This window comes from Erithacus rubecula (assembly GCF_903797595.1).
Source record: "Erithacus rubecula genome assembly, chromosome: 8".
Lineage (NCBI taxonomy): Eukaryota > Metazoa > Chordata > Aves > Passeriformes > Muscicapidae > Erithacus > Erithacus rubecula.
In genome coordinates this window covers 25,230,256-25,255,543 of record NC_136659.1, presented here as the reverse complement: position 1 = coordinate 25,255,543, position 25,288 = coordinate 25,230,256, and the positions used below count along the sequence as shown (strand labels likewise).

Here is a 25,288-nt window from a genome sequence, read left to right as displayed (position 1 = left end):
TACACATATGTGGCAACATACAGAGGCCTCATGAATTGCAAAGAAATTGTATCTCAGATGATTTTGGATTAATCAGTGTTCTCTAGAGGTACTGTTAATAAGGGATATACCCTCTACTTTGTATTCCTGCCCAAGGCAGCACATTTCCATGCCATATCATGAGGAACTGGCTCTACGAACCCATCATTAATTTCATAGCTGTCTCCCCCCTCTAACAGTGGAGGACTCTCTGCTATGAACTGTGCCTAGAGGCAGACTCTGGTGTATGGATTTGTGCTTCTTTGTTCACCTCCCTGTAAAATACTAAAGACATTATGCACTTGAAAAGCCACAATAAATTTTAAAGAAAATAATTATAAAACGAGCCTTCTATTCTTCACTCTGTTAAGGTCACAGTTATTGAAAATTATGCTTTCTTATCTTTTACCATGGATATGCTACTCTAATTTGTTTATAAACAGGATATAATAATGACATTCAGAAAAAAAATATATTAAAAATGTTACACTAAGCTTTTTTTGCTGCTGTTAAATAATTAAACAGAGGACCCTATTTTTCAGGACTTGCTGAGATTTGGTATGTCTCAAAAGCTAAGCCCTTGAATCCCAGATTAAATATGCAAAGGCAGCGGGAACAATTCCTGCTTTGCTTGTGCATGCTCAACTTCCCTGAGCCCTGCAAGGTCTGGCTGCAGCACAGGTCCTGGACTAGTCCTGAGCCAAGTCCCTCATGAGCCAGATCTGGCTGTGGTGTTTCCAGTGTGACCAGCTGCTGCAGCAGCACTGACATCGTTTGGGCTGTGCAAGGGCTAAGTCAGGACAAAATCTGGGGAACAGCAGCTCTGGCTCTGTAGTTAAATTGGAGGCAGTATTAGCATGAACTCAAAAAACACAAAACTGACTAAGCCAGGACAGAAACATTATTGCTGCAGCAAAAGCAAATTTAAACTAAGTAGAGAAGTTTCTAAAGGACAATTTGCCTTCACAGCAATTGTGTACCTCAGACACAGAGACTCTCCTGAGCTGAATTCAGGCCAGTGATACCATCCTGCTGTGCCAGGATTAGAAGCCCTGCATTGTATCCAGTTAACTGCAGCCACTTCACAGAAACCATCAAAGTGTTCCACTGAATGATTTGGGGGAGTATTCCCAGTATTCCCCCTCCCCAACAGGGCACAGTGCCATCCCCACTGTGCACTAGGGTTAATGGCACTGTTGTGCTTTGCATTTTTTCTGTTATTTACCCTTTCTCCACTAGATGCTACACTGAGACCATCAAACATTTATTGAGTCAAATAACATAAATTTGAAGACTCAGCACAGAATAGTGTGTTTAAAACAAAACAGTGAGAGCATCACTGTGTGTGGTGTGAGGGTGAGACTTGTGCATTTCACATTGGAGCAACTGCTCTGACTTCATCAGAGCTTCTTACTTGGCACTGCATGAAAGAGGGATAAAGCAAGTTTGTGTTTCCTGGCATTATTACCTATATGCAATTGTATCAAGAAATTACCTAAATGTATGAAATGGTTTATCATGAGTGCCACAAAATCTGAATTTAACTGAACAATATATGCCAATACAATGAGCTAGTCCTTTTTTTTCTCTTTATATCTTAGAAATCCAAAATCGCATGCTGAGCTGGAAAATTACATGAAGCCTCTTGAAGTAATATCACAGATACACATTACTTTTCTTGATGTTGTGCAAGGCTTTGACCCAGGCATCTGGGGAAGTGCTATGCAGTGTGGCTCCCACAGAGCCTGCCAGCCTGGTTTTAACTTGTGCATTGTGCAACACCTTCTGGTAAACAACCTGAGATCCTCTTACCTCTCAGGGCAGGCAGGCCCAACCAAGCACTGCTTCTCATGTGACAGTTCATTGGATAAATGTGTTACAGCCTGGCTTGGAGGCTCTATTGGATAAAGCAAAGCAAAGGTTGAAGACCATTTCAGCTAATTAAGGTCTTCAGGGCTGTGTTACTATCAGGTCTTTGGTTACCCCTTGTTCCTAGAGGTCTGCTTATTATGTGCCACACTATTCAGAAATGTGCTGTGTGTTATGGCCCAATTAGCAGCACCTTTACTGTTTTAGGAAAGGGGTAAATGTAATTTGGGGAAACTGCAATATGACCTGGTTAAGAGACAGCATTGGTGACATATTTCCCTTCCAGCAAAAATCAAAACACAGCTTCAAAACCCTGCTATGTTGGCCTGTCTTGCTGTGACATGCTTTAATTTGCTTATCTGGACTTTATCTGGGAAAAGAACAATAATAGAAAAGAATGGTTTGTTAAAGCTCAATAGGGCCTCATAGCAGTCAATATTTACTGTTCAGAAACACAATCTGCTGCTGTGTGATGAGATTAAAAATATAAATTATATACATCAGCTGAGGATCTAGGCCAGATGCTCAGCAAACTGGGCCCTGGCCTCCTTATTGACCATTCACAAGCTCATCTTTAGATTAGTATAGAGAAAGGTGGATTAAGAGCATGGTGAGAGGCAGACTCCTTTTTTGTTTTTCCTTTCTTCCTGTAGATGTAGTTAGGCTGAGATCAGTTTAGCCAGTAGCAAGATGCAGCATTATTCTAAGCTATGGCCTCTTAACAGTGTTTCAGGCCAGAGGTTTGTTTAGGGCAGAATTTCATGCAATACTCTGCAGTGAGGTGTAAGACACTTAATCACGGTTAGGAATAAAAGCAACCGATTACAAAGAAGGGTCCTAAATATTTTTACATTACACTGGTTACATTGAAAAGCTATTAAAATATTAAAAATAAATGCTTGTCCTCTGGTAATTAACTTACTCTTTTCTTCATCTGAAGAATTAAAAACAAGCACAAAGTCCAGCCACAAAGTAGAACATAATTCTCTGAAAAATCAGACATAAGGTCATGATCTAAATTAAATAGAGTTTGCATTATAATGATCTGGGAAAGAAGGGATCGGCCAGTGGTAGGGAATGGCATGTCAAAGGGAATTGTAAATGGGAGTTTTGCAGAGCTTCTCATCTCTTCCTGATGGGTTCATCTCCAGCTCAGGTCAGTATTGATTGAAAACTGTTACTCTGCACAGTCTCACAGTGCCCGGTGACTCTGGGAATTGAATCATGTTCCCAAAAGACAAGCAGTTGCATCACATAAAACCACAGCTAGACCTGAAATTAATTTCTAATTTTGCTGGCAGCCTTGCAACAGAGAGGTCAGGGCAAGGAGTAGCTGTAAGGATGAGCATTCCTCCTGGCAAAGCTGTAGGCACGTGGGGCACAGACCACAGGGAAGTGTGGATGTGGCACGCAGCAGCAGTTTTGAGTGTCTGCCATTCAGAGACATTCTGAGTGCTGGTGGAGCAGCCAGGTCAAGGGCTGCTCCCAGGTCTCCCTGTGAGAGGTGATTCATGGCAAGAGAACAGGCTGGAGAGACCATCACAGGCAGAGATGAGAGCCCTGCTGAGTGCCCCTGCAGAGCTGCTGTACCTGCACACAGCTGACTCCATGCAGCCAGACCAACAGAGGCAGGGCTGGCCTAGAGAACTCCTTTTGTGGCACGTTATTGCCAGTGGGGGAGCTAGGAGGAATACCACTGTGATAGTGTGTACCACAAAAGTTTAAATGACCTCATATAATGTGTGCAGATAAATATTGCTTTCTCTGCATGTACTAGAAAAGAAAGCAAAAATATCCTTGTGTTTCTTTTCCACTTCTACTGGCTTCTGTGTTTGGACAGTGTTGGACTATTTTTGGGTAGAGAAATTCTACTTGCTAAGGAATACCAGGGAGGAAGCATTCAGTTTTCCATGTGCCTGGGTTGGAGCTTAATCTTGCCATTTGTAAGGAGAAACCCAAACATTATGTGGACCTTTTTTTGCTCCAGTTAACCACACAAGAAACAGCAACAAAGCCAGGAAGTGTTGCAGTTTGCAGTATTGGAAAGCTTGCTTAAAAATAAATAGTAATAAGAATTACTGAAAGTGAAGAAGTAATTTTTGGGGCCAAATTTCTTCACCACATTTATATTCCTATAAGATTAGTTAATATTCTTACAAGAAATTCTTGCATGTGATGAATTACACTGCTCCAAGCCATGTAGAATGATGCACTACTGATACTGAATAAATTCAAATCACAATTGTTGAGTGCCTGATTGTCATTTTGTGGTAGAACTAGTCCCAGGAAAGTCTGGATGAGTGATACCACTTTCAGGTATCAAACATAGGAAAATGCATGCACACATAAACTGAACCTATGATATAAAATCTCAGCAGGTTACCACTTTTCTATTTAGCACATTCAAGAAATACTGCACTGCTTTTTGCACTGTGCTGGCTTGGCCTGGGGTAGAGCTCAGTTTCCTCACAGAAGCTACCTCGGGGCTGTGGTTTGGATTTGTGCTGCAAGCAGTGTTCATAATTCATGGTGTTTTCATTATTGCTGAGCAGTGCATACACAGAGCCTTTTCTGCACCACCCAGTCATGAAATGGCTGAGGGGTGCACGAGGAGCTGGGAGGGGACAGAGCCAGGACAGCTGACCCCAAGTGACCCCAGGGACATCCCATCCCATATGGCATCATGCTCAGTACATAGAGCTGGGGGAATGTTGGTGCACTGCTGCTGCTCAGGAACAGCCTGAGGATTGGTTTCTTGGTAGTGAGTAACTGGGGTTTTTTGCATCACTTGTCTTTGTGGGGTTCTATTTCTCTCATAATTTTCTTTACATTACAAATTCTTATTAATATTATTTTTGTTATTAAACTGTACTTATCTCAACCCAAGAGTTTTCTCACCCTTCCAATCCTCTTCCCCCATCCCACCAGGGGCAGTGAGCAAGCAGCTGTGTGGGGCTGAGTTGTTGGCTGGGGTTAACCACAATGTACAACAACTTAATCCCTCTCATTTTCCCCTCTCACTCTCCCAATCCTCCCTGCTTCTATCCCAATTCCACTCTTATCTTTTGCTAACTACCTTCTTGCCTGTAACCTCTTGAACTTGAGCAAGTTTTTCCAGACTGATCATATCTTGAGCTGGTACAAGACCATTATTTCTGGATTCATCCAAATGCTGCATAGATCCTGATGCACTCCCCCACCTCTTCTTACCAGCTCTCTAACCACAGCATCTGACAGCACATCCCTGACTCTTGTTACAGTTTGTTCCTTCCAAAAACTTCCACCTTTCAAAGGTGGAAAGTCCAATGTGCTGTTTCTGACTCCTACTGTTGTCCTTTTACGTGGATCTGAGGATCCTAGTGAGACCCTCACACATATTTTAGGGAAAGTAAAGAACCTCTGAAAGTGGAGCAGAGAAGAAATTAAAACTTTGTGCAGGATGGTTAAGCCACATGGAGCAACCATTTACCAAGTGTGTTTCAAAAGCAAATTTGCTGGCAGGTGGACCAAGTGGATAACACAGAAGTTATATTTAGGGATTTAGAAAATGTTCTTACATAGAAATAGGAACTCTGGGAATGCTCTTTTTCATGCATGTCTTGGATCACTGCTATCATATGAGGATGAGACAAGGGGTCTCAGCAGGTTGTGCCCCACATGCTGTGCCAGGGTACACTGGTACACCTGCACTGGCAGCTCCCCATCTTGGGGGATAAACTACTCATTTAATTCCTGCCCACTTTGCTACCCCCTGACTCCCTTGCCTGCACCATTCAGGGTGCTGTGGTAGGTGCAATCTTGCAGATAGGATGTGCTGCCATGTCCCCTCTCACTATCTGGTTTCTCATGTGTCAAAGGGATGATTTCCCACAACACTGAAATACCCCCTGGTGTGGCACAGCACAGGTTTTGGGGCTGTTAGAGGGCAGGCACTGAGGCAGCTGTAAAAAGTGACAGATTTTTATATCCACCCACTGAAGCACTGTTAATGCATCATACATGGAGTTTGATGCTGTAATGGAAAAAATCAATGCTAGGATCACACTTCTACCACAAGTGAAATGGCTTGTTGTGCACATCAGCAATTACACTTCTTGGCATGTTACCCAAGGCTCACAGTATTTTCTCTGGAGCTTTTTGTCACTGTATATTAGTGATTTTGCCATAGCTGAGCCACAAATAAAGAGGGAAATATAGTGCTCAATTAAAAGCAGCCCAGGTACTTACCAAGCAATGCTTTCCAGAATAAAGGGTGCTGAGGGAAGAAAGGCAGCATGAGAAGCCAGAATACACTGGCCAGAGGTCAGATACCAAGGATATAAAAGAAAATAGAAAAGTGGAGGGAATTTTGCCTGTTTGAAACAGGTCCTTAAGGAATATGCTAAGATTTGATACAGCAAAGATCAATGACTTCCTAAAAACACAGACCACTTGCGTAGATAACATCAGGTATAAAATGGGGGGAAAAAGCCCCAAACACCTGAGAAGGCATCTCTCAGAGAATGTTTAAGGGAAACTCATTTAGAATAGCATGTAACACTAGTTCTCAAAAAGAAAAGGAAAAGAAAAAGCAGGTCAAATCTGGAAAAGTGGTAAGAAAATGAAAGAGTAATGCCTCTAGCAATGAGGTGTCAATAAGAGCTGAAAAGTGAAGTTATGCTCTTTCTGCAGGTTGAAACTTCTGTCTCAAGGGAGGGGGAAAGGAGATTTGCCATAATGCAGAGTCCTGTGTGATCCCAAGGGAGACTGGCTGCCCATCACCCACAGTTGACATGCACTGTTAACTTCTGGTGGACAGAATCCTGCTCACATTATTTCCCAGTCAAATCCTTTATTATCACTTTCAGAAAAAGGTGGTCCTGAAGTTGTAATACCAGCTCTGTACCAAATGTCTGCATTAAGGAATCATTTCACAGATACTGTTTTTCAGACCTATCTACAGATAAAAAATGTGGGCTCAAAATGAATCCTTACAGGATATCCACTAAGTGGATTCAAGGCTGATCACTGGCATTTACTGCTGTCTCCTGAGGGGATGCTGCTTAACAAGCTCACTGGATGGCACACCAAATTTGTAAGTCAGTGTTTCAGCTTTGTCACTTACAACATCCAGCATCTTTTTATGCAGCAAGAACATCTTTAATTTACATACTCAACATCATCAAGTTGTTCAGGTGTGACCATGCTATAAAACCTACATGAATCTAGTACAGCTTTATGTAAACATTATTTATTTATTTGCTCTATCAGCCTATGTCAGCACAAAATAAAAGCGGGCAAAAAAGGCACATTAATTTTGTTTAGCTTAAAAATCAGTCACAATAATATTGTTCCTACAAAGAACCATATAGGCTGTAAACCTGTATTTTATGTCTAGACATATCTGCTTCTTGCAGTCTTTTCCAGTGATTTACAATACCAATTATGGTAGAATTGGACATATGGAATGGCATCATTGAGGATGATGAAGGTCTGCAAGCTTTGTATAAAGCAAAGGTGTTCTAAGAAACACAAGCAGTTAGATGTTTGTTTTCCAAGAAAAACCAAAATGTGCAGCTTTCTACACCCAAATTAAACCAAAGCCTCAAACCCAACAAAAACAATATATCACTAGAGCAAATGTAATGATGAAATAATTTTACATATGCATCCATAGAAGATATCAGAGTGATCAATTTGCGTACCCAATTCTGAAATAAGATTCCTGTGTGACTAGTTGGTTTTGTTGCAATCTTTTGTACCATCTACAGGAGCCTCCACCTGTGCTGCCAGCCAGCTGCAATAGGCTATTACACAACACATGTCCCAATAAGGCCCTAAAACTGGTTTAACTCAGCTCTCAAGATTTAATTTCTCTTGAGAAATGAAATTTGCTACTTGTGATGTGTACTTAAGGCATCAGGTAATGTCCTGTGCCTTCAAGGCCCTGCTGACATTGTGTTCCTGTGCTTTTGGTCACCTGCACTGTATTGCCCGGCTTTTCTTCAGTGAACTTCAAGGCCTGGCTTCCTGATAAAATAACTCATCTTCACTAGCACAATGTGTACATCCCCACTCTAAGGTCACTGGATAGTTCAATGTACAAAAATAATGGTTAGGATGTGCATAAAGATTAGCAGAGAGATATAAATAGATACAATGCTTTCTTAATGTTCTAATATTAATATATCTTAGTTATGGCAATATGACTGCTGTGTTATTGAAACTGCTTTACAACAGATGCAAACTTTTAACCAGGCATATGGGTTGATACAGTCTAGAGAGCTCTTTGAAGTCAGAGGGTGAATAATTGAACCAGCTTAACTTTAAATCCTCTCAGAAAGCACACAGTTTTTGGAACCAAGCAACTGCAGTTTGCTTTAGAATTATGAGCTTTTAAAAAAGCTGAATCTACAGGAAATGTTACTACTGTTTCACAATCTATTTTTCTTTTTTCTCTTGCACATACCTCATATACATCTCTGTGGCTTGGAACATGGGTTTGTTCACTGCCTGTCCAGGGCTTAACAACAGGATGCCAGATTCACAGCTATTTACATTGCCTGACTCCCACTGCCTGCCTAAATGTCAATTATAAAGAAACAGAAGTAGGAACATGGTAGGGAGATCTTTTTGAGTGAGCTTTCTACATTATTGTGTCTTGTTTTTCACAGGAGTTTGTCATCTTTCATCACAGTGTCTAGTAATCAGTCTTATCCTTCTTTTGGTATTTCTCATCAGCAATCTGTTAGGATTCTAATCAGCTTTTAAACAGTAAATCCTATCAATTTTAAACATGCCTTTTGTATTGATAAGAAAAGGATGTTTAGGGTGAAATGAATACACAGAGAGCCCTACAGAACATGTCCCTACTTCAGGTTGCTGCATTATCCCTCCATGCCAGTTTCAAACAGCCTCCCTGTGACTAACATTGCCATGCCCTGATTTACACACGGATTTAGTATCTGCAACTCATTATCATATTTAAACTTCTGGGTGGCTCAACTCCTTTGAGAAATTGGACCTCATAGCATTCTACACAGAAAAAGATGTAAGTACCTATTAACCTGTAGCAATTTACCACAGCATTTATAAAGACATGAACAATGTGCAGAGTCATGCACGTCTTACTAATGCAGACTGAATTATTCATTGCAAAGCTGGGCAGTATTTTTATCAAATACTGATTGTGGATAAATATTTTCCTTATTCAGTACCTTGATATATGTTTGAATAACACTTTGCAAATAATTCTTCATGTAAATGTTGCACTGAAATATTAGCACTTCTTCCTTTGAATAGTTATTTCCAAATAAATTTCCTTTGTGTTATTTATTCATTACAAATGAATAAATTGTATTCATGGAGCTTGTTTTTCTCTAGGCTAATAAACAGATTTGGTGTTAGCCCCCAAGTACTTGTAATCTCAGCTTCAAACATGCAAGATCTTGCACACAAGTGGATCTCTATTCTATCACAATATTTCTGGCATCATCATGGAGATAAAAGAAACACAGAAAACCAAGGAAAAGTGACTCAAAAGTTCAAAATAGGAAGTCATTGCATATATATCAGTTGATACATCCTTATTCCATTGACTTTCATTCTTTATGTTGGTTTTGATCTTTATGCCCTTTTCTTCCTTTAATGCCTGAACACAATCTCATACTTTCTTGTCTATTTGTTTGAGACTGACCAGTTTGTATTTGCTTGCAATTAGTCCCCAATTTCTATTCAAATGCTGCTATTGCAGGACTGTAGATACACAAAATCTATAAATAATTCTCCAGCCATGCAATTATTCTCCAAGACTTAACCCCAAGGCATGCAGGTGCTACTTTTGTCTCCTTTCCATTAATTTTCAAATATAAATGCACCATCACCATGAACAAAATTCATCAGTGGCCAAAACAGCACAGCTCTGGCATTTTGTGGAGCAAAACCCTGTGAACAGACGGTACTTCCTAAGTTTCAGGGAAAGTATTTCTTATAAATTATAGACAAGATGTGCATACCATAAGGTAAAATGTGGCCAGTGATTCCCAGCTCCTGGAGGCACAGGCTGGCTTGTGTCTATAATAATCAGGGCTCCCTCCCTCTTAGAAAGGCCATGCACACATTACAGGATGGTCCTTCTTATTGTGAGACATCATCATTACTATCAGTATCACTGTTCTTACTGCTACTATGGCAATGCCAACAACAAGGAGCTGGCTTTGTTCAAATGCACTGTGTGAAATAAGGTGGTGGCTGTGCTGCAGCCCCCTGGAGAGAGTCATGCTGTTGGCCTGGCATGGGGTAAGCAGGAACATGGGGGCTCTGGGGTGGCACTGGATAACCAGCCGAGGTGACGGGGAGTCACACCTGGCAGAGCTAGGAGAGACATTTCAAAACCATGCTCCTGAGCCAAACTGAAATGATGGTGCAGGTGCACCCTACAGTGTGTGCACAGATGTTACTCTCCTGCAGCAGATCAAGCTCCCTTCTGCTAGAATGAAAAGCTACTTTAAAAATGCTTCTAGCTGCAAATTGGCATTACTGCTTCCTCCCGGTAATGAGGCTTTGGCAAACCATTTATGACAATTTACCTGTACTCAGCTTTGCATTTGCTGATCACTGCAGCTGAAGCAAAAGAAAATAAACACATCAAACACATGCACACATTACTTAAATAAAATGCACATTACTACATTGTCCTCAAAATAAATAAGAAAAACAGAAAGCAAATTCACAGAACAGGGTCTCTGTCCACTCTGCCAGCTACTTAAAAGTCTGTTGTGGTCTCTGATCAGCCAGATCAGAGTCAGATATTTGCAATTTTTGAACACAGAAAAATGTAATTCATAGCTACTTTTAAAAGAAAACACTGGTGTGTTGAGAAAGAAAAGATAATAGCAGCACATGTTCAGACCAGATCTAAATCCCAGGTGATGGAGAGAGAGAGGAGATTAGGATAGGGTCCTGTGGTCCAGTGACAGCCAAAGTAAATGGTGATTATCCAGTTCTAGTTTAGGCAATTTTCCTTTCACCTATGTCATGTCTTAGAACAATAACCATAGGAATTATTTAACATTCTTATTTACTGCCTCTCTTCTGCTTACAGATGAAGGCTACAGCAGTTGCCACCATAAAACAGGCATATGGCTTCAAGATCAGAAACAAATTTGCTAAACCCCAACTTTATTATTTTAATTCCTACCTTGACAATGAAACACCAAATGAGAGCAGAATTCAGCCTAAGAGATGAGGTGTCAGAATAATTTTATATCTTGTCACTAGGTAATGACTATAATGGTATCTCTTACTTAGATACCTTCATTAACAACTTAATGGTAAGAGGATGTCTTAGTGATTGTGAACATGTGGAATACTCCATGTTCTGGGGCAAAAGATTAGCTTAATGAGGAGAGAGCCAATTTCCTGAAGAAGTGCCTTATATAGTTCCTGCTTTTAAAAGAAGAACAGTAACATGGACAATTTATCATTATAAGGTATAAAAACACTTAACTTCATGGTTTGGTGCATTTATAGCACTCCTGCAGAGGGGAGAGAGATTAATAGATTTTTCATAGATGTGGCAATATAGGTGGAAATGTGTTCTTCCAAATCCTTTTGCTCAGTAGAGAAACATTCATTACCAGGAGATTGGGTTCAAAGAGCAAACTATCACTTAGCCTCTCAGTCTCTTCATGTTTCTCTACACGTTTATTATGTTTTCAGTCACCTTTGAAAATCTGGCCCACAGACACCCAAACCCTTTGAAGAGAGCTTTGATAAATGCTCATATCTTCCAAATGCAATGTACTTTATTTTCTTATAAGCAACTAGGTTTAACTTCAGTGGTCAGAACAACAGTGCTGCAATCTTTAGCAGAAGTAAAGAAGCTGTAGCAAGGAACAACCATGAACATTATGTCATCTAGTCCATCTTGCCAACAAATGATGTTTCTCTACAGCCTTGGCAAGCAAACCTGGTAATTGGGCTTGCCAAAATAAAAACTGGCAAGAGCCTTGATACCTGATGTGCAAAGAAAAGGAGTATAAACCTAGTATTTACTTTGTGTGCATCTTTTTCAGAATTGAAGTAGAAATGCTTCAATGTCCTTGAATATTCATCCTCAGGAAAAAGCTGAACTAAATTTGCTGTCTTGGTACTTCACAGTTCATGCCATCTTGCATTTTTCCACTAAGTTTAAATAGAAAAAAAAAATCTACAGTCAAGGTTTAATTTTCTTTTCCTATTTGCTGAATATAAGACACACTATTTACCAGCCTATATCTGGAAGTTATGAGAAGCTTCCCATAACATAAAAAGACTGTGAGTTTAGGGAACTGAGATTTAGCACATTAAAAGATTATAGTTTTAGACAGTCTCCAGCTCTCTTACTGTACTGCAGCAAAATCCTTCTGCCTCTGAGCTCTCAAGGTAGCAACCATTTCCCAGTGTGACCATTCTACCTCTTGTTGACTCTGAATAACATACTTGCATAAAGGAAATGGATTCTGTCTGTCTAGAAAACTATATCATGTTAGTGGTCCTCTGTTATACAAGAAAGATAAACAAGGAGACATCAGACAAACATCTACAAATAGAGATATCCTGATCCTCACACAGGAGTGAAGTTACATGAGAGACTTGGAAATTTGGATGTCAGCAATCAGTTTGGTGATTAACACTTAACTGGACAAAATACTTTTTCTTTTTTTTTTTTTTTTTTTTTTTTTTTTTTTTTTTTTTTTTTTTTGTTAATGCCATTCACCAAACAAACCAGACCAAATATGGAATATTTAGTCTGATGATGTACAAAACCCATTCTGCTTTGAGGTCAGGGGCACTAGAATGGTGACCACCACTCTCCCCAGCCCATGCTGGGCTGACACACACAGCACTCTGAAAATCCAGGCAGGAGCCATGGCCAGGATGTGCAAGAGAGAGACAGCTGGTCTGTGCTGCTTTGAGAAAACAAAAGGCCATCCCCAGAAGGGCTCCTGTATTGAATATAAATCTCACAAGCATCTTACTACCAAACCCAAGGAATAGGAGGAGATGTATAAAATATGCATTATTTGATTCTTGTCAACTAGTAGACCTTTCTGACTAGATAAGCTTAGCTTTCAGGACAGTCAGACTTATTGGGGAATAAATTAATATAACTGCTGATTTCAGAGGAGCTGCTGCAATTTAGATAAACTGAGTTTCTAGTTCATAATTTAAAAATGTGAAATGTGACTTGCTTCTAACACACAGACGTGGAAATGTTATAATTTCATATTTTACTGGAAAATAAATGTTACAAGTGGATTACATCCTACAGATACACAATAAATGTGTAAAACAAATAAACTAATACTGCATTATTTTAAACTAAATCTTCCTTTTCATAATATCTAAGTTTACATGAGCTGTGGCACCATGTATTCTGACTTCACTTTGACCCTGTCATTTTTGGTTATGAGTTCTCAAATACCAAATAATTGATTGTTGGGAATCTGAGCAAATAAAATTACTTTCACAATATGAAGCTGCTGTTCTCAGAGAATCAATAAGAAACAGAAACTGTTAAATCTATGTCCATAAAAGAAAACTGTCTGAAAAAAAAGCATATATTCAATTTTATCATGTACCAGAACCACTTGTTCCTTCTGATGCCCCTGCTTCACTTCTTAGCTAACTCTACCCATTTATGGTGACTGCCAATAGAGATTCTCACACATCAGCATTACTCCACCACAAATAGTACAATCATGCTAATTTTAATCACCTAAACATTTCAAAAACATAGTGCTTGTATCTGGGCTTATACAAAAAGGCTGTTCTACAAAAAGTGATGCTTTGCTGTGATTTCTTGAATTAGTAAACAAAACAATGATCAGAAAATGAATGTAATAATTTTAATGGAAATTTATATACTCCTAGCAAAAAAGCTGCTTTTGAAGAGTAAGTGATCAAGGGATACCAATCGATGAGAAGCTGGCTCAGAGACAGAAGAAAACCAGAAATATTTGGTAATTTTTCTATGTCACATAAGCTTGATTGCAAAATACTCCAATGGATCATAATAAAATCAATCTGTTTTGCTAAATTAGGGATTTCTAAGAGAAAGAGAGAAGAGAGAAAAAGAATCATTTTGTAGGCAGGAATAAGACAAGGAAAAAAAACCCTCAGTAGAATTTGACAAAGCTAGAGAGTAGCTCTGTTGATGAAAATCCCCATGAAGATGTATATCTCTGGACAAAAGATACCACACAGTAATAGTAATGCTATGCTGACTATTTTTTTCCATTATTGACCAAACAAAAATTTTTAGGGACTAAACATGGTAGGTACCTTGGAACTATGTGGCAAACTTGGCACAAATAAAAGTCTTGCCTCTTGGAGGAGGGTCACTCAGTTCCTTCTGAGGGACCAACACCTGGAATGCTAAAGGGCCAAAGCTCCATGGGAAAAAGAAAATGGCTCAGTTGGCAAGACAAGACACCTGCTGCATACACCTTACATTAGGCTTTAAGCAAAGCCACTTTCTGGCCAAACCCTCTTGACTCAAATGGCATCCTGTCCATCTGTGGTAACTAAATAATTCAGAGTTGCTGCAGTGTGGATACTTCATTTTGGTCTTCTTAATAGATGACAGCAGTCAGTCTCCCTTCCCCTTGGTTAGACTCTCATTAATCAAGCCCTCTAGCTAGATACTAGTTTCCCTACCAACATGGCCTTGGCACTTAAAAACCCAAGATTATACATGACAGATGTAGGATTAGGTGAACTAGAGAATCTCAGCCTGCAACTCAATTCAGCCTGTTAATTACAGGAAAAGCAGTCATGTCCTCAAAGTTCTTGTGCTTTGCTGAATTCCTGAAAAAAAGTTGTCTTTCAGAGAGAATGTCAAGTGTTATCCCCATTGGGCAGGAGTTACTCAAGCACATATGCTCATCACTGATTTGCTGCCAGTGTTTGTGTGACTGCCTATCTGCCAAGAGGGACACAAAGTTCACATCTGACACACAGAGGCTTACCTTGGATCTTCTCTGCCTTTGGTCCACAATATTATTTATTATCATCAGAAACAGGGCAGGGGAAAAGCTCTTAATTTGTGATTTTCCTTAAATTATTTATAGGGACATTGAGCAGAACAGATCTAGCTAGTGGATTAAGCTAGGGAATCACTGTTTCATAGCTGACAGCCCATGAACCCATCCACCAACTGCAGGGTGGAAAACTTTTAATAGCCAGGTTACAAAATGTGCAATGAGGTTATAATGGCATGATGGATGGACACATTAAACACCAAGAAAATAAAACAGCTACAACATGATCTGTATTTTATTACACTTGCTTTTCATGGAACCTGTCATGCAGTAAGAAATTCATATTGCATGCTCTTTGATAGCCTGGATAGAAACTATCCTAAAGGAAATTACAAAGTACTAAAAAGTACTGTAAAGATGGAAAATTGTAAAAGTCACATAAGGTGATAATATTTCTGTGCCAAAGTCTAAAGAAAGGGGCTTTTTTTGATCATAATGAAAAAAATTAGCAGTCTTTTTGCACTCCATAACCTATTTAGTAGCAATGAAAGTGTTGGTTTTACCTTTTTTTCTTTTCTAGGAAGCCAACATAAAAAGAAAACCCAAGGCAAAATAAGACTTGAGAAGGAGGCAGAGGGGACACTGTTCCACACTGCTGAAAATAATCTGTTCAAGGAAAACCCGATTAGTGCTTTGTGGTTAGGTCACCCACCTTGTGGGATTACTTGGTTCCAGTCCCTTATTTCCCAAGCAGTTAAACACTTTCCACATTATCTACAATGAATATGATGCAAATGTTCCTTGGATTGCATGATACTGGTATCTCAGTCCTTATTCTGTTTAATCTACCATAACATACCCTCTGTCTCTTCCTCTTCCAGAGCCACAATTCCTAAATTTCCTCTTGCCCCATGACACAGGGATCCCCTTCGTGCCTGCAACCCCCTCTTTCATATAATCTCCAGGAGATTATGGTTTAAATCTACAAATCATAAGCCTGAAGAGACGATTTAGCACAGATCTATATCCTCAATGTGCACGCTATTGTGTTACACAACACAGTGGGCACAATGTCACCTCCTCCACCATGTGTTAAAAGGACATCCCAGATCTCAGTGGTAATGGGTTTGATGCCAGCAGTGAAGCTTTGGCTCAGAGCACAGAGCAGTCTGATCCCCTGCACAGACCCAGCAGCAGTGACCAACTGGCTGAGCAGGAATCTTCACTGGTGAGCAGCAGCACGACCGGGTCACTTCCAGACCCTTGCTGCATCCTGCCCACCGAGTAAGCAGAGCTGTGCTGGGAGGATGCACCTTTCATAACCTCCAATCTGTATCACAACATCAGCCAAGCCTCCTGCTGGTTCTAGGCAAGTACCTCTGTTGGATTTGGCCATCAGTATTGCCTCTCTCTATACCATTCAAAGCAAAATTCAGTAGAAAACCTTTAAGGTTAAAATCACCATGAAAGAAACTAGTGCACAATAGGCCTGTTTCTTTCCAGAAGCTTTCATAGTTTCAGCTGAAGCCAACATGCATCCAACACCCATAAAAAACCAGCTAAGGAACAATTATTTCACAGCAGACATCAGACTGGAAAGTCCAAGATGATGACGTTCAGTAGAAGGAGAAAAAGTTTGGACATATCTGATCCTGGAACATGCACACACACATTTTTGCAGTGTTCAAAGCTGTATCCAATCTTCTTGCAGCCTCAGAATAAAAGAAACTTCAGAGACAGTCATGGTAAAATTTGGGAAATCTGTGTTACAGGTAAACTTCCCTTTGGTATTTCCACATAACACTTTTCCAATGCAAGCAAATTTTTATCTGTGTGAAAGAAATAATATATGTGTGTGCCAGCTGAACTGCTTGTTCAGAACATGGCACCATGTTTGGTTACTTTTTATCTGCTCACTGCATAAGCAGAAAAAAAAGATCTGGTCACATGTGACTCTAGAAGAAAATGTACCGTTTTTGATTCATCTATTATGAGGTTTCAGCAGAGATTTTTTCTTTAATACTAACTGAAAGAAATCCCTAGTATGTAGAAAATCCCAATTACTCATCTCATTCAGCTTTCAGACCATTTCCATGGCTCTACATATCCAGTTCTGCTGCTGGAAAGTAAGAAAAAAAATTGAAAAAAAATGTTTTTACAGTTCAATTTGCAATTGCTAAAGCCTGACTTCAATTTGCAACACATAAATTATGTTCTAGCCAGAAAAGCAAGAAAAAACCTTTGCCTTTTCACCTGCTTCACAGGTGTAAAGCCATCATACAAACCAAGTTTTCATCCAGCCACCTGCAACTGTGCCACAGTCTTCAAATATGATACAAGCAAACACTATTAGGATCTCTAAATTGTGATTGCAAAAAAATTACTTGAATTTAGAACTTCCATAAAATGATGGATTCAGCATTTCCTTTTATAAGGTGCTGTCATGCTTAATGAAAACTTCAATAAAAAGTTTGTCTTTTCCAAATTGCGTAAAAGAATATATAAAAATAATAATCTTTGGGATCCCTGACTTTTATTTTCCTATGGCAACTTCTAACCATCACAGGAATATAATGAATGTCTGAACATTAAGAATTTATGTGTGCTGCCTTAGATGAGTATAATTCTCAACTATTATTAATGAGGAACTATAAAACACACTTCAAGTTTTATGCCTAAATTACATGAAGTTTCCAAAAATCATAAATACATCTGTCTATGGGTATCTACAGAGAATTATATAACACACTTTTAAAACACGGTCACTGAGGCAGTGAAACTCATCCCAAATGAGAAAAGATCTTACAAGGAAAACTTTCTACAGAGTAATTCTTACCATGCTCTGTTGTCTGAAATATTTATATAGATCCTCCAGTCTAGTCAGAATATGAAGAATAAAAAATGGGGAATTTTTTTTTTTTTTTTTCAAAACCAGATTTGTTATTTACAGCATGGCTTGATTTTAATTTTCAATCTTCCCTGAGAAATTGATCCAGTATTTCATTGTACAGTAATTAATTTAAGAATCAATGTAGCTTTAAAATAGTAACACAGATTATAGTTTTATCTTTACTTCCACATAAATTAAATCTCTTAATAGCTACAATGGTACAATTTACACTACTAAAATTCCACTTCCTATCTTTATATCACAAATCATGGCTTCAGTCTTAGCCAATTCATATTGATATTGACAATTATATTTGTGGTAACAGAACTCTGCAAAGTTTCGTTCTCTCTGGCTGGAAATAAGCAGTAGCATGGATTTTTTGGATCAACGTACCTGGCAGAGCCACTGTGGTATTGAACTTGCCACATGTTGCTTAGTGCAAATTGGAACCATCATATTAAGTTTTCAACTCCTCTAAATCAGGGGCTGCTCCAGTGAAATCTGCAGTAGCAGAGCAGCAACTGCTTCCAGGGAAAGGAGCACTGAAGATGAATTGGTTTGGGTAAGGGGCCTGAAGCAGAAGCTTTGTGTGACCTGGAGTACCTGGAACGGGCCTGCATCTAAGGAGCTGGGAAGGGATGGAAAAGGTGCTACATGAGGATACACTGAGCACTTGACCCAGAAATCAAATGCAATTGGTTACAGAATGTATTACAATTCTTGTGCAGTACACATCTCTGTAACAACATCAAGATTTAGAGTATGTAAGGAATGTGGGACTATTTTCCACGACATTAGGTACAATTTCTCAACTCACAATACCACACTTAGCCAGAAGTATATTAAATACCCTGAAATTTTCAAGAACAGGAAACAAAGTTTCTAAGGGCTTAAAGGGAATAGCAGCATCTTAAAAGTGAGAGAGGAAAATTAGGACCAAAAGTAACCTGGGTGACACTAACAGTGGATAAGAAATACATCTTTAAAAAAGTAATGCTAAATGGAAATTTCAAAAGCAACAATACATTCATTTCTTGTGGCAAAATAGGAAAGGTTTTAACCACAATGCCTATTTCTCATGTAGTCAAAAGCATTTTTCCTTGAAAAAACATGTAGACTAAATGTAAAACACAGGAGAATTGAAGCTGCTGTGGTCTTTGGCAGGTAAGTACTGTAGGAAAAAGTGGGAGGTGCAAATGAAAGTGCAAGCAGCAAGTGAGCACTTAAAAGTTCACAAATCTTGGTTGAGCAAGCTAAAGTAGCTTGTAAGATGAGTCAGCAGGCAGAAGAGGCAATTAGAGTAACAGGGTAAGTGGAAATGAAGCAGAGAATGAAGAAACAACAACATTCCCACTGGAAAATTTCCAGCATATGACAGAAACAAAACTTCCAGAGGTCAGCAGGTCTGCACTGAACCACTAAACAGTTACTGGATAAAAGTTGTTTGGATGCTGCATTTCCTTTCTTCATATTTACTCTGCAAAAACTGCTGGAATTGTGAACCTGGGATCAGGCTCACAATGTCTTATGTTTTCTGAGTACTCTTAGTCACCCTAATGAGATCTGCTGTTTTGCAAGACTTCTACAGAAGTAGTTTTGCCATACACAAAGGAGGACACAGCTTCAGCTTGATCTGCTACTTATTTATATTGAAAGAAGCTGTTAACACCTTGACTACATTAACAAGATAATGCTCCTGCAGACCAAAGTAAAAAGTGATTCTGAGAAACCAGGTCAGGACTGGAAAAGGGACCAACTTTCCAGATAATGGAAGTTCAACCATGGGAAGAAAAAAAAAAACCCAGAAACTAAACAGGAGAAAGTTCTCCAGTAAGTGTGATTTGGTGAACAATTATTTTTTCAAAACAAGCAGAAAGCACCATAAATTCTTCTGGCAATATATTTTTCCTATAGAAAAATTAAGGTAGGAGTAAAAAAAACATACACCTGGATTGGTTGTGTTTATCAAAGTGCATTTTAGGATATGAAACTGAGTTTTTTAAGAACACTCTTTCAAAATTGGAGACCTGGATAGATTTTGGCAAACTTGGTCTTACTGAGGAGAGTAAAAACTTCCAACTACAGAGATATTTCAATGTTCATTTCTGGCTTTGAAGCTTAAGAGAAACAGACTGGTTTCTGGCCAAATTTTAGTAATTTTCTCCACTTTATGGATTTGGCAGTTTGAGCAGCCTGAATATAATCACTTCAGCTTAACAAACCAATATATTCTCAGTGAAAAAGATGGCCAGCAAAACATCCATAAGCCATTTTTCAGTGTCTTCGGTTTAATTTGTCTAACATAGCAATTCCTGGAGAATAATGATGTTGATTTTCTATTCTTAAGTCTGGTTTTGACAACAACCAAATCTCTTCCAGAAGGTGTCCTCCTTATTCCAAGATCTTAAGCATGTCTTCCTACATTACCATTCTTCTGCTTGAAAGGCATTCTGCCTTTCAATAATACACACTTCCAGCTGAGTGGAATCAAGGAAAGACTGGATGCACAGATAGCAGATTGTCTGCAATTTATCAATTGTTATATTAACGTAATCACAGCTACTACATGGAGTTTTTAATGAATAGCAGCAGATAACAGTTGCAGGATATGGTGTACATACTGCATATATCAGTACTCACTCCTTGATGGATCCTCTGCATTTGTTCCTCTGGTGAAAGCCACCTGTGTTTCAATCCTGGTGCTTTGCTTCATACATTCAAATTCACACCCCACCCATGCAAGACACACTTTGTCACTGTGGTTGTTTCACAACTGCTACAGCCAAGGGCAAAACAACAGCAGTAGGCTCTTCCCAGTACCTCTTCCAACACCACCAGCTTTCCCTGCAGGGCAAGAAGCTCCACAGCTCTGCAGTCAGCTCTCTCACCATCTTATCTGTCATATGCTGGAAACCACTTTAATGTGAAAAAGGGTGATAGCAGTGCTCTACTGTAATAAAAAAGGCTGTTTTCTAAAGGACCACTACACTTCAACTGAACTCCTCTGGACAAGCCCACAAACTTTACTCATGTGCTACCTGGGTGGAGGCTTCCCTCTGAAGCTCCTGCTCCCTGTAAACTGCTAAAGAAGCCAGATACCCATAGCACTTGATTCAGGAATTGCTGTAATCAGATGATTTCCACAGCTTGTTTGTCATCAAGAAAACTGTCTAGCTCTCCATCTTGCTCTTTTCTGACAACTTTATGTTTTTGGCCATTCAACAAGTTGAAGGTATCTCCACAATGAGAAACTGCAATTTTTAGGATTTTCCACGACTATTTTCCACGACATTAGGTACAATTACCTAGAAAATTCAGGATAATAACACAAATAAACCAGTCAAGCAAATCCCTCTATAAACTTGATTTGATCTAAATTTTAAACTAGCAACTCATTTTGGTCATTTGCTATTCATACTTCTTCATCCTTTAATCACTTTACCAGATAGAGAGCTTCGTATCTGTAGATAGTTTCCATTTTTATGAGAGCTCATTATTCTACTCTGCTTTTAGGGTTTCTAGACTTAGACTTCTTTTATCCACATCTTTTAGCAATTCCTTTTAGCTTTTTTGTTGCTTTTCTACACAAAATTTATTCAAAGTCTGCTTTGTCTGAGCAGCAAAACACAAGCCAGTTAATACAAAAACAAGTTCTTCAGATTCCTCAGATTCTCAGCTTCAGAGCTGGGGGAGGCTGTTCACTGACACAATTTACAAACTGATTTGTTTGGCCTTTTCTGGGCCACTGTATGAACTTGCTTTTGCATGTCAGACCATTCTTAGCATGAAACATTTCCACCTTTCATTCTGGGGTGCTTGCTCCTAGTGAACTCTCAAAACCAGACCCTTTTTATCACCAATATGTAGAGTTCATGTTTGATTTCAGTGATAGTTCTGCCTACAGAAAAACATCTGCAGTACAATAAAAGGCTTTTCATGAGCACTGTCATGCCCATGTATTTGAGTTGTGCTGTTCTTACTTGCCAAATAACATGGGTGATCTTGCAAGCAACAATTACCTCACGCACACAACATATGCACACAAAAATCTTTTCCAGGACAACCTGCACATTCCCAAAGTTCAGGGAAATCTTACATAGCAGTTGTGGTTGCAATTCCTGTTTTCCCTATATTGACAATATGACACTGTGCTCAAGTACATAGAGATGGAAGTGTGCAAGCCCTTGGCAAGAATCTGTCTTGAAAGAAGGGGCACACATCTTGTTGCAAACCAGCCCTTCCTCACCAACACCAGTGTGCCACAGCAAGTTCAAAGAAGGGTAAATGGGACACAGCATTTATAGATAAGTGGAGCTGCTTGGAGAATCCTGCTGTAAGAGTCAAGTGAAATATACAACTGCAAAAACCATTAGCATCACTGGGGCTTTACAGCCTGAGAATGTCAAACAGCCACACTAGCTGCAGGCATCTTGATGAAAATCAACAGTAAAGAGTGGCAAAAGGTAAGTAGATTACTTTAATTACATTTTGTTTAAACTGCTACTTGTTGTAAATCTCCAAGAAGGTCTTGATATCCTCTCTGCACTCTTTATGTTGCAGGAGCTCCTTCAACCACATAAACCAAGTGAGCCAAGTTCTCTCTCAGAATAATTCATGGAGCTTAGACTTGTCTGAAGGGGTAACAGGAGGATGAACTGAGCTCACAGGCTATATAAACCAGGAATTATTTTCCAGTCTTGAGTCACTATGTGAGTCTACCAATAAACTTCTGTGATGTCTTATAGTGGATTTACCTGGAAGACAAGTAAAAAAAAAATTAGCCCAAATCTTTTAAAGACTCCTACCTAAAGGTAAAGTCTCTTTTTATTCCAAAGACTAGGAAATTTTATCAAACTCTTTCACAAAGGACATGAAAACAATAGTTTTATGTCTTACAGTCAGAAAAGCACTGGACTTGATGAGGACAAGTGCAAGCAATAGGTGATGTTTCAGAGGCACAGATTACCTCAGCAGAAACTCAAACATCTCATGTGCATGGCTTCAGCAATGGAAAGCCACAGCAGGGCTTTGGAAGCCAGAATATAAATTTTATGCCACCATGTGATTCAAAATGAAAACAGAACTCAGTAATGCTTTGGGCAAACACAGGCATGACAGTTCTTATTGTAGAAGATGAAGAAAATACAAAGCCAGAGCAGAGAGGACACTCAGCACATCTCTGACTGAAAAAGCACAAAATAGTAGAAGTTACTGGTAAGAATGATAGAGGTGAGGAGAACTACTCTGATGTCACCAGGGAGAACAGTAAAGAGGGAACAACAAAGTCTGAGAACTATCACCTTGAAAAACAAGGTGAGGCTATAGTGGAAAGTTAACTGCCCATGCACTAAAGACTTCTTCAGCAGATTAGTAATCCTGGGCAAAGCTTTGTCTGACAGACAAAATCTTCTTAAACCAGTCGGATACAGGAAAATTTCCCCTGGCAACTCTTCATCAAAGACCTCACCAGTTTCTGCACCAAATGCCAAACTTAGGTCTCATACCTTGCCTTCACTGACATAAGAGGTGACATACATCTAGACTTCTTTTTAAATGAGACAAAAAATGATACCAAAGCAAGCAGAAAAATCTTTTCTAAACAACCTTATCCACTCGTGAGAAAACAACTGACCCGGGACAGTCCTGTTACATACTACCACTCCTGGGAAATATTCACAGTGACACTGCAGTCACCCTGTTCTGGAGAGAGCAGAGTTAGATTTATATAAATAATGCAGGTGCTGGTAATAATCTGTCTGTACTGGTAGGAACTGCAGGCTAACCAACGTCTCCTACTGAAGATAGTGATTGCAGTGTAGGAATACACACATAACAAGATCTTACACAGAACAGAAAGACACTGTGTCTTGATGTAACCACACAATAAAGACTGTCTATTTTTAAAAGTATCTTTGTATTGTTCCATAGGAGAAACAGCAAACAACCCAGTTTAAATTATAATGATCCCAAAACTCTCCACTGGACTTGCCCCTCCCAATCTGCCAGACGGAAATGACAGGAAGGCAAAGCAGCACAGCAGAACTTCCAGATTAGTGTCTGAAAAGTTTCCCTTCTCAGCAGTCTTGTGATTTGAGATGCACACAGAACTGAGCACTTAGGAAGCAAGTCTTTAATATTTTAAGAGAAAATTCTTTATTCAAGAAACGTGCAATAACTCTTCCCAAACTATATGCAAAAATAAACCCCAAAATTCTAATGAAGATACAGAAGGGGAAAAAAAAGCAGCACAGCAGTGTTCCAAAATACATAATTCACAAGTTTAAAATTCAAGCGCTCCTATCTGATGCCTGGAGCTCGCTTAAAATATTAACAATCAAAGTTCTCCGGTAAGTGTATGGGGTATACTTTATTCTGAACCAGTGCCTTGGGAAAAGGTTACCACTCGGGGCATACATTTTCATCCCTTGCTTGCCCATCAGACCACGAAAGATCCTGTTGCGGGACAAGATTTTATCATAAAACTCAAGGCCACCTCTGGCATAGTCTGGGGAAAGCCTGGCTGCCTTCCTGTCGGCCCTGCAGTCCAGGTGATAGGTGACAGCGTCGGAAGAGACACTGTAGCAGAGCAGCCCTCCCATGGCAGTGACAAGGTTGCAGAGGCTGCGGAGGATCAGGGGGCCCGTGGATAACCCCAGGAGCAGCTTTAGAGCTGTCCCACAGACAAAAGTCCCAGCCAAGCAAGTCGGAGCCACAACTGCACTCACTAAAGGGCTGCCATTCTGCAAGTACACAACTTCTCTGGCAATGGCAAACTTCTGAGCGTTAAGGGAAAATGTGAGAGCTTCCTTTAAAGCCACACCTTCACTGCTCTCCCAGTCTACTTTCTTGCCATTTATTACAACAACATGGTTGACTATTCCTTTTTTATCCTCAGCTGTGCTATCAAAGTTGAGCGGGATGCCCAGCAAAGAGCCTGCGGGCAGCCAGGGAATTCCAGCGCTCACAGGGTGGAAGCCAGAAGCTGCAAAGGCTCTGTAGGAGTCAGCAGACTTCACACCAGTATCTTGAAGGACATCCTGAAACACACCACAGAGCTTCTCTGAAAGCTCAGCTGGCTGCCCCTCTGACCAGCACTCGTGCAACAGTTTGAAGGTCTGCTCAGGAAACACGTGATAGGAAAGGTTAGTGCCAAGCAGCCCCACGCAAGAAACAGCCAACACTGCGATCTTGTGCTTCTTGAACCACACAGATGCCTTCCACAGGAACCGCACTGCCATAGTCAAATCCTAACCTGTTTGCAACACAAAATCAGGAATTAAAGTGTGCATACATAGGTTTGTCATCTCTCTAGCAAATCCCAAGCAACCATAGCAAAAAACATGAGAAGAAGCAGACCGCAACAACCAAAGAAACATTTTTTTACATTGACAAAACACAAAACATCTTTAAGAGGAAGAGATAATTTTTGGGCCTTGCAACACAAGATGATTGATACAAAGAATTAACTTCTCCCTTTCCTCCAGAAAATCAATTTACCACAATAAAG

The 25,288-nt window shown here is 39.7% G+C and overlaps 1 protein-coding gene across 5 annotated transcripts in view; it reads right to left on the bottom strand.

Moving 5' to 3' along the window:
* The window catches only part of TMEM177 (transmembrane protein 177), a 43,668-nt gene that overhangs the window by 7,517 nt on the left and 10,863 nt on the right, over window positions 1-25,288 (bottom strand). For 4 of the 5 annotated variants that reach the window (XM_079311226.1, XM_079311224.1, XM_079311225.1 and 1 more), the window contains exon 2: window positions 23,727-25,033. The exons of the other annotated variant lie outside the window; for it this stretch is intronic. In XM_079311226.1, the coding sequence (XP_079167352.1) occupies window positions 24,069-25,019 (951 nt within the window). In that variant the 5' untranslated portion in view covers window positions 25,020-25,033 and the 3' untranslated portion in view covers window positions 23,727-24,068. Of the gene's footprint in view, window positions 1-23,726; window positions 25,034-25,288 lie in introns of those variants that run through there. 5 annotated transcript variants of the gene reach the window in all.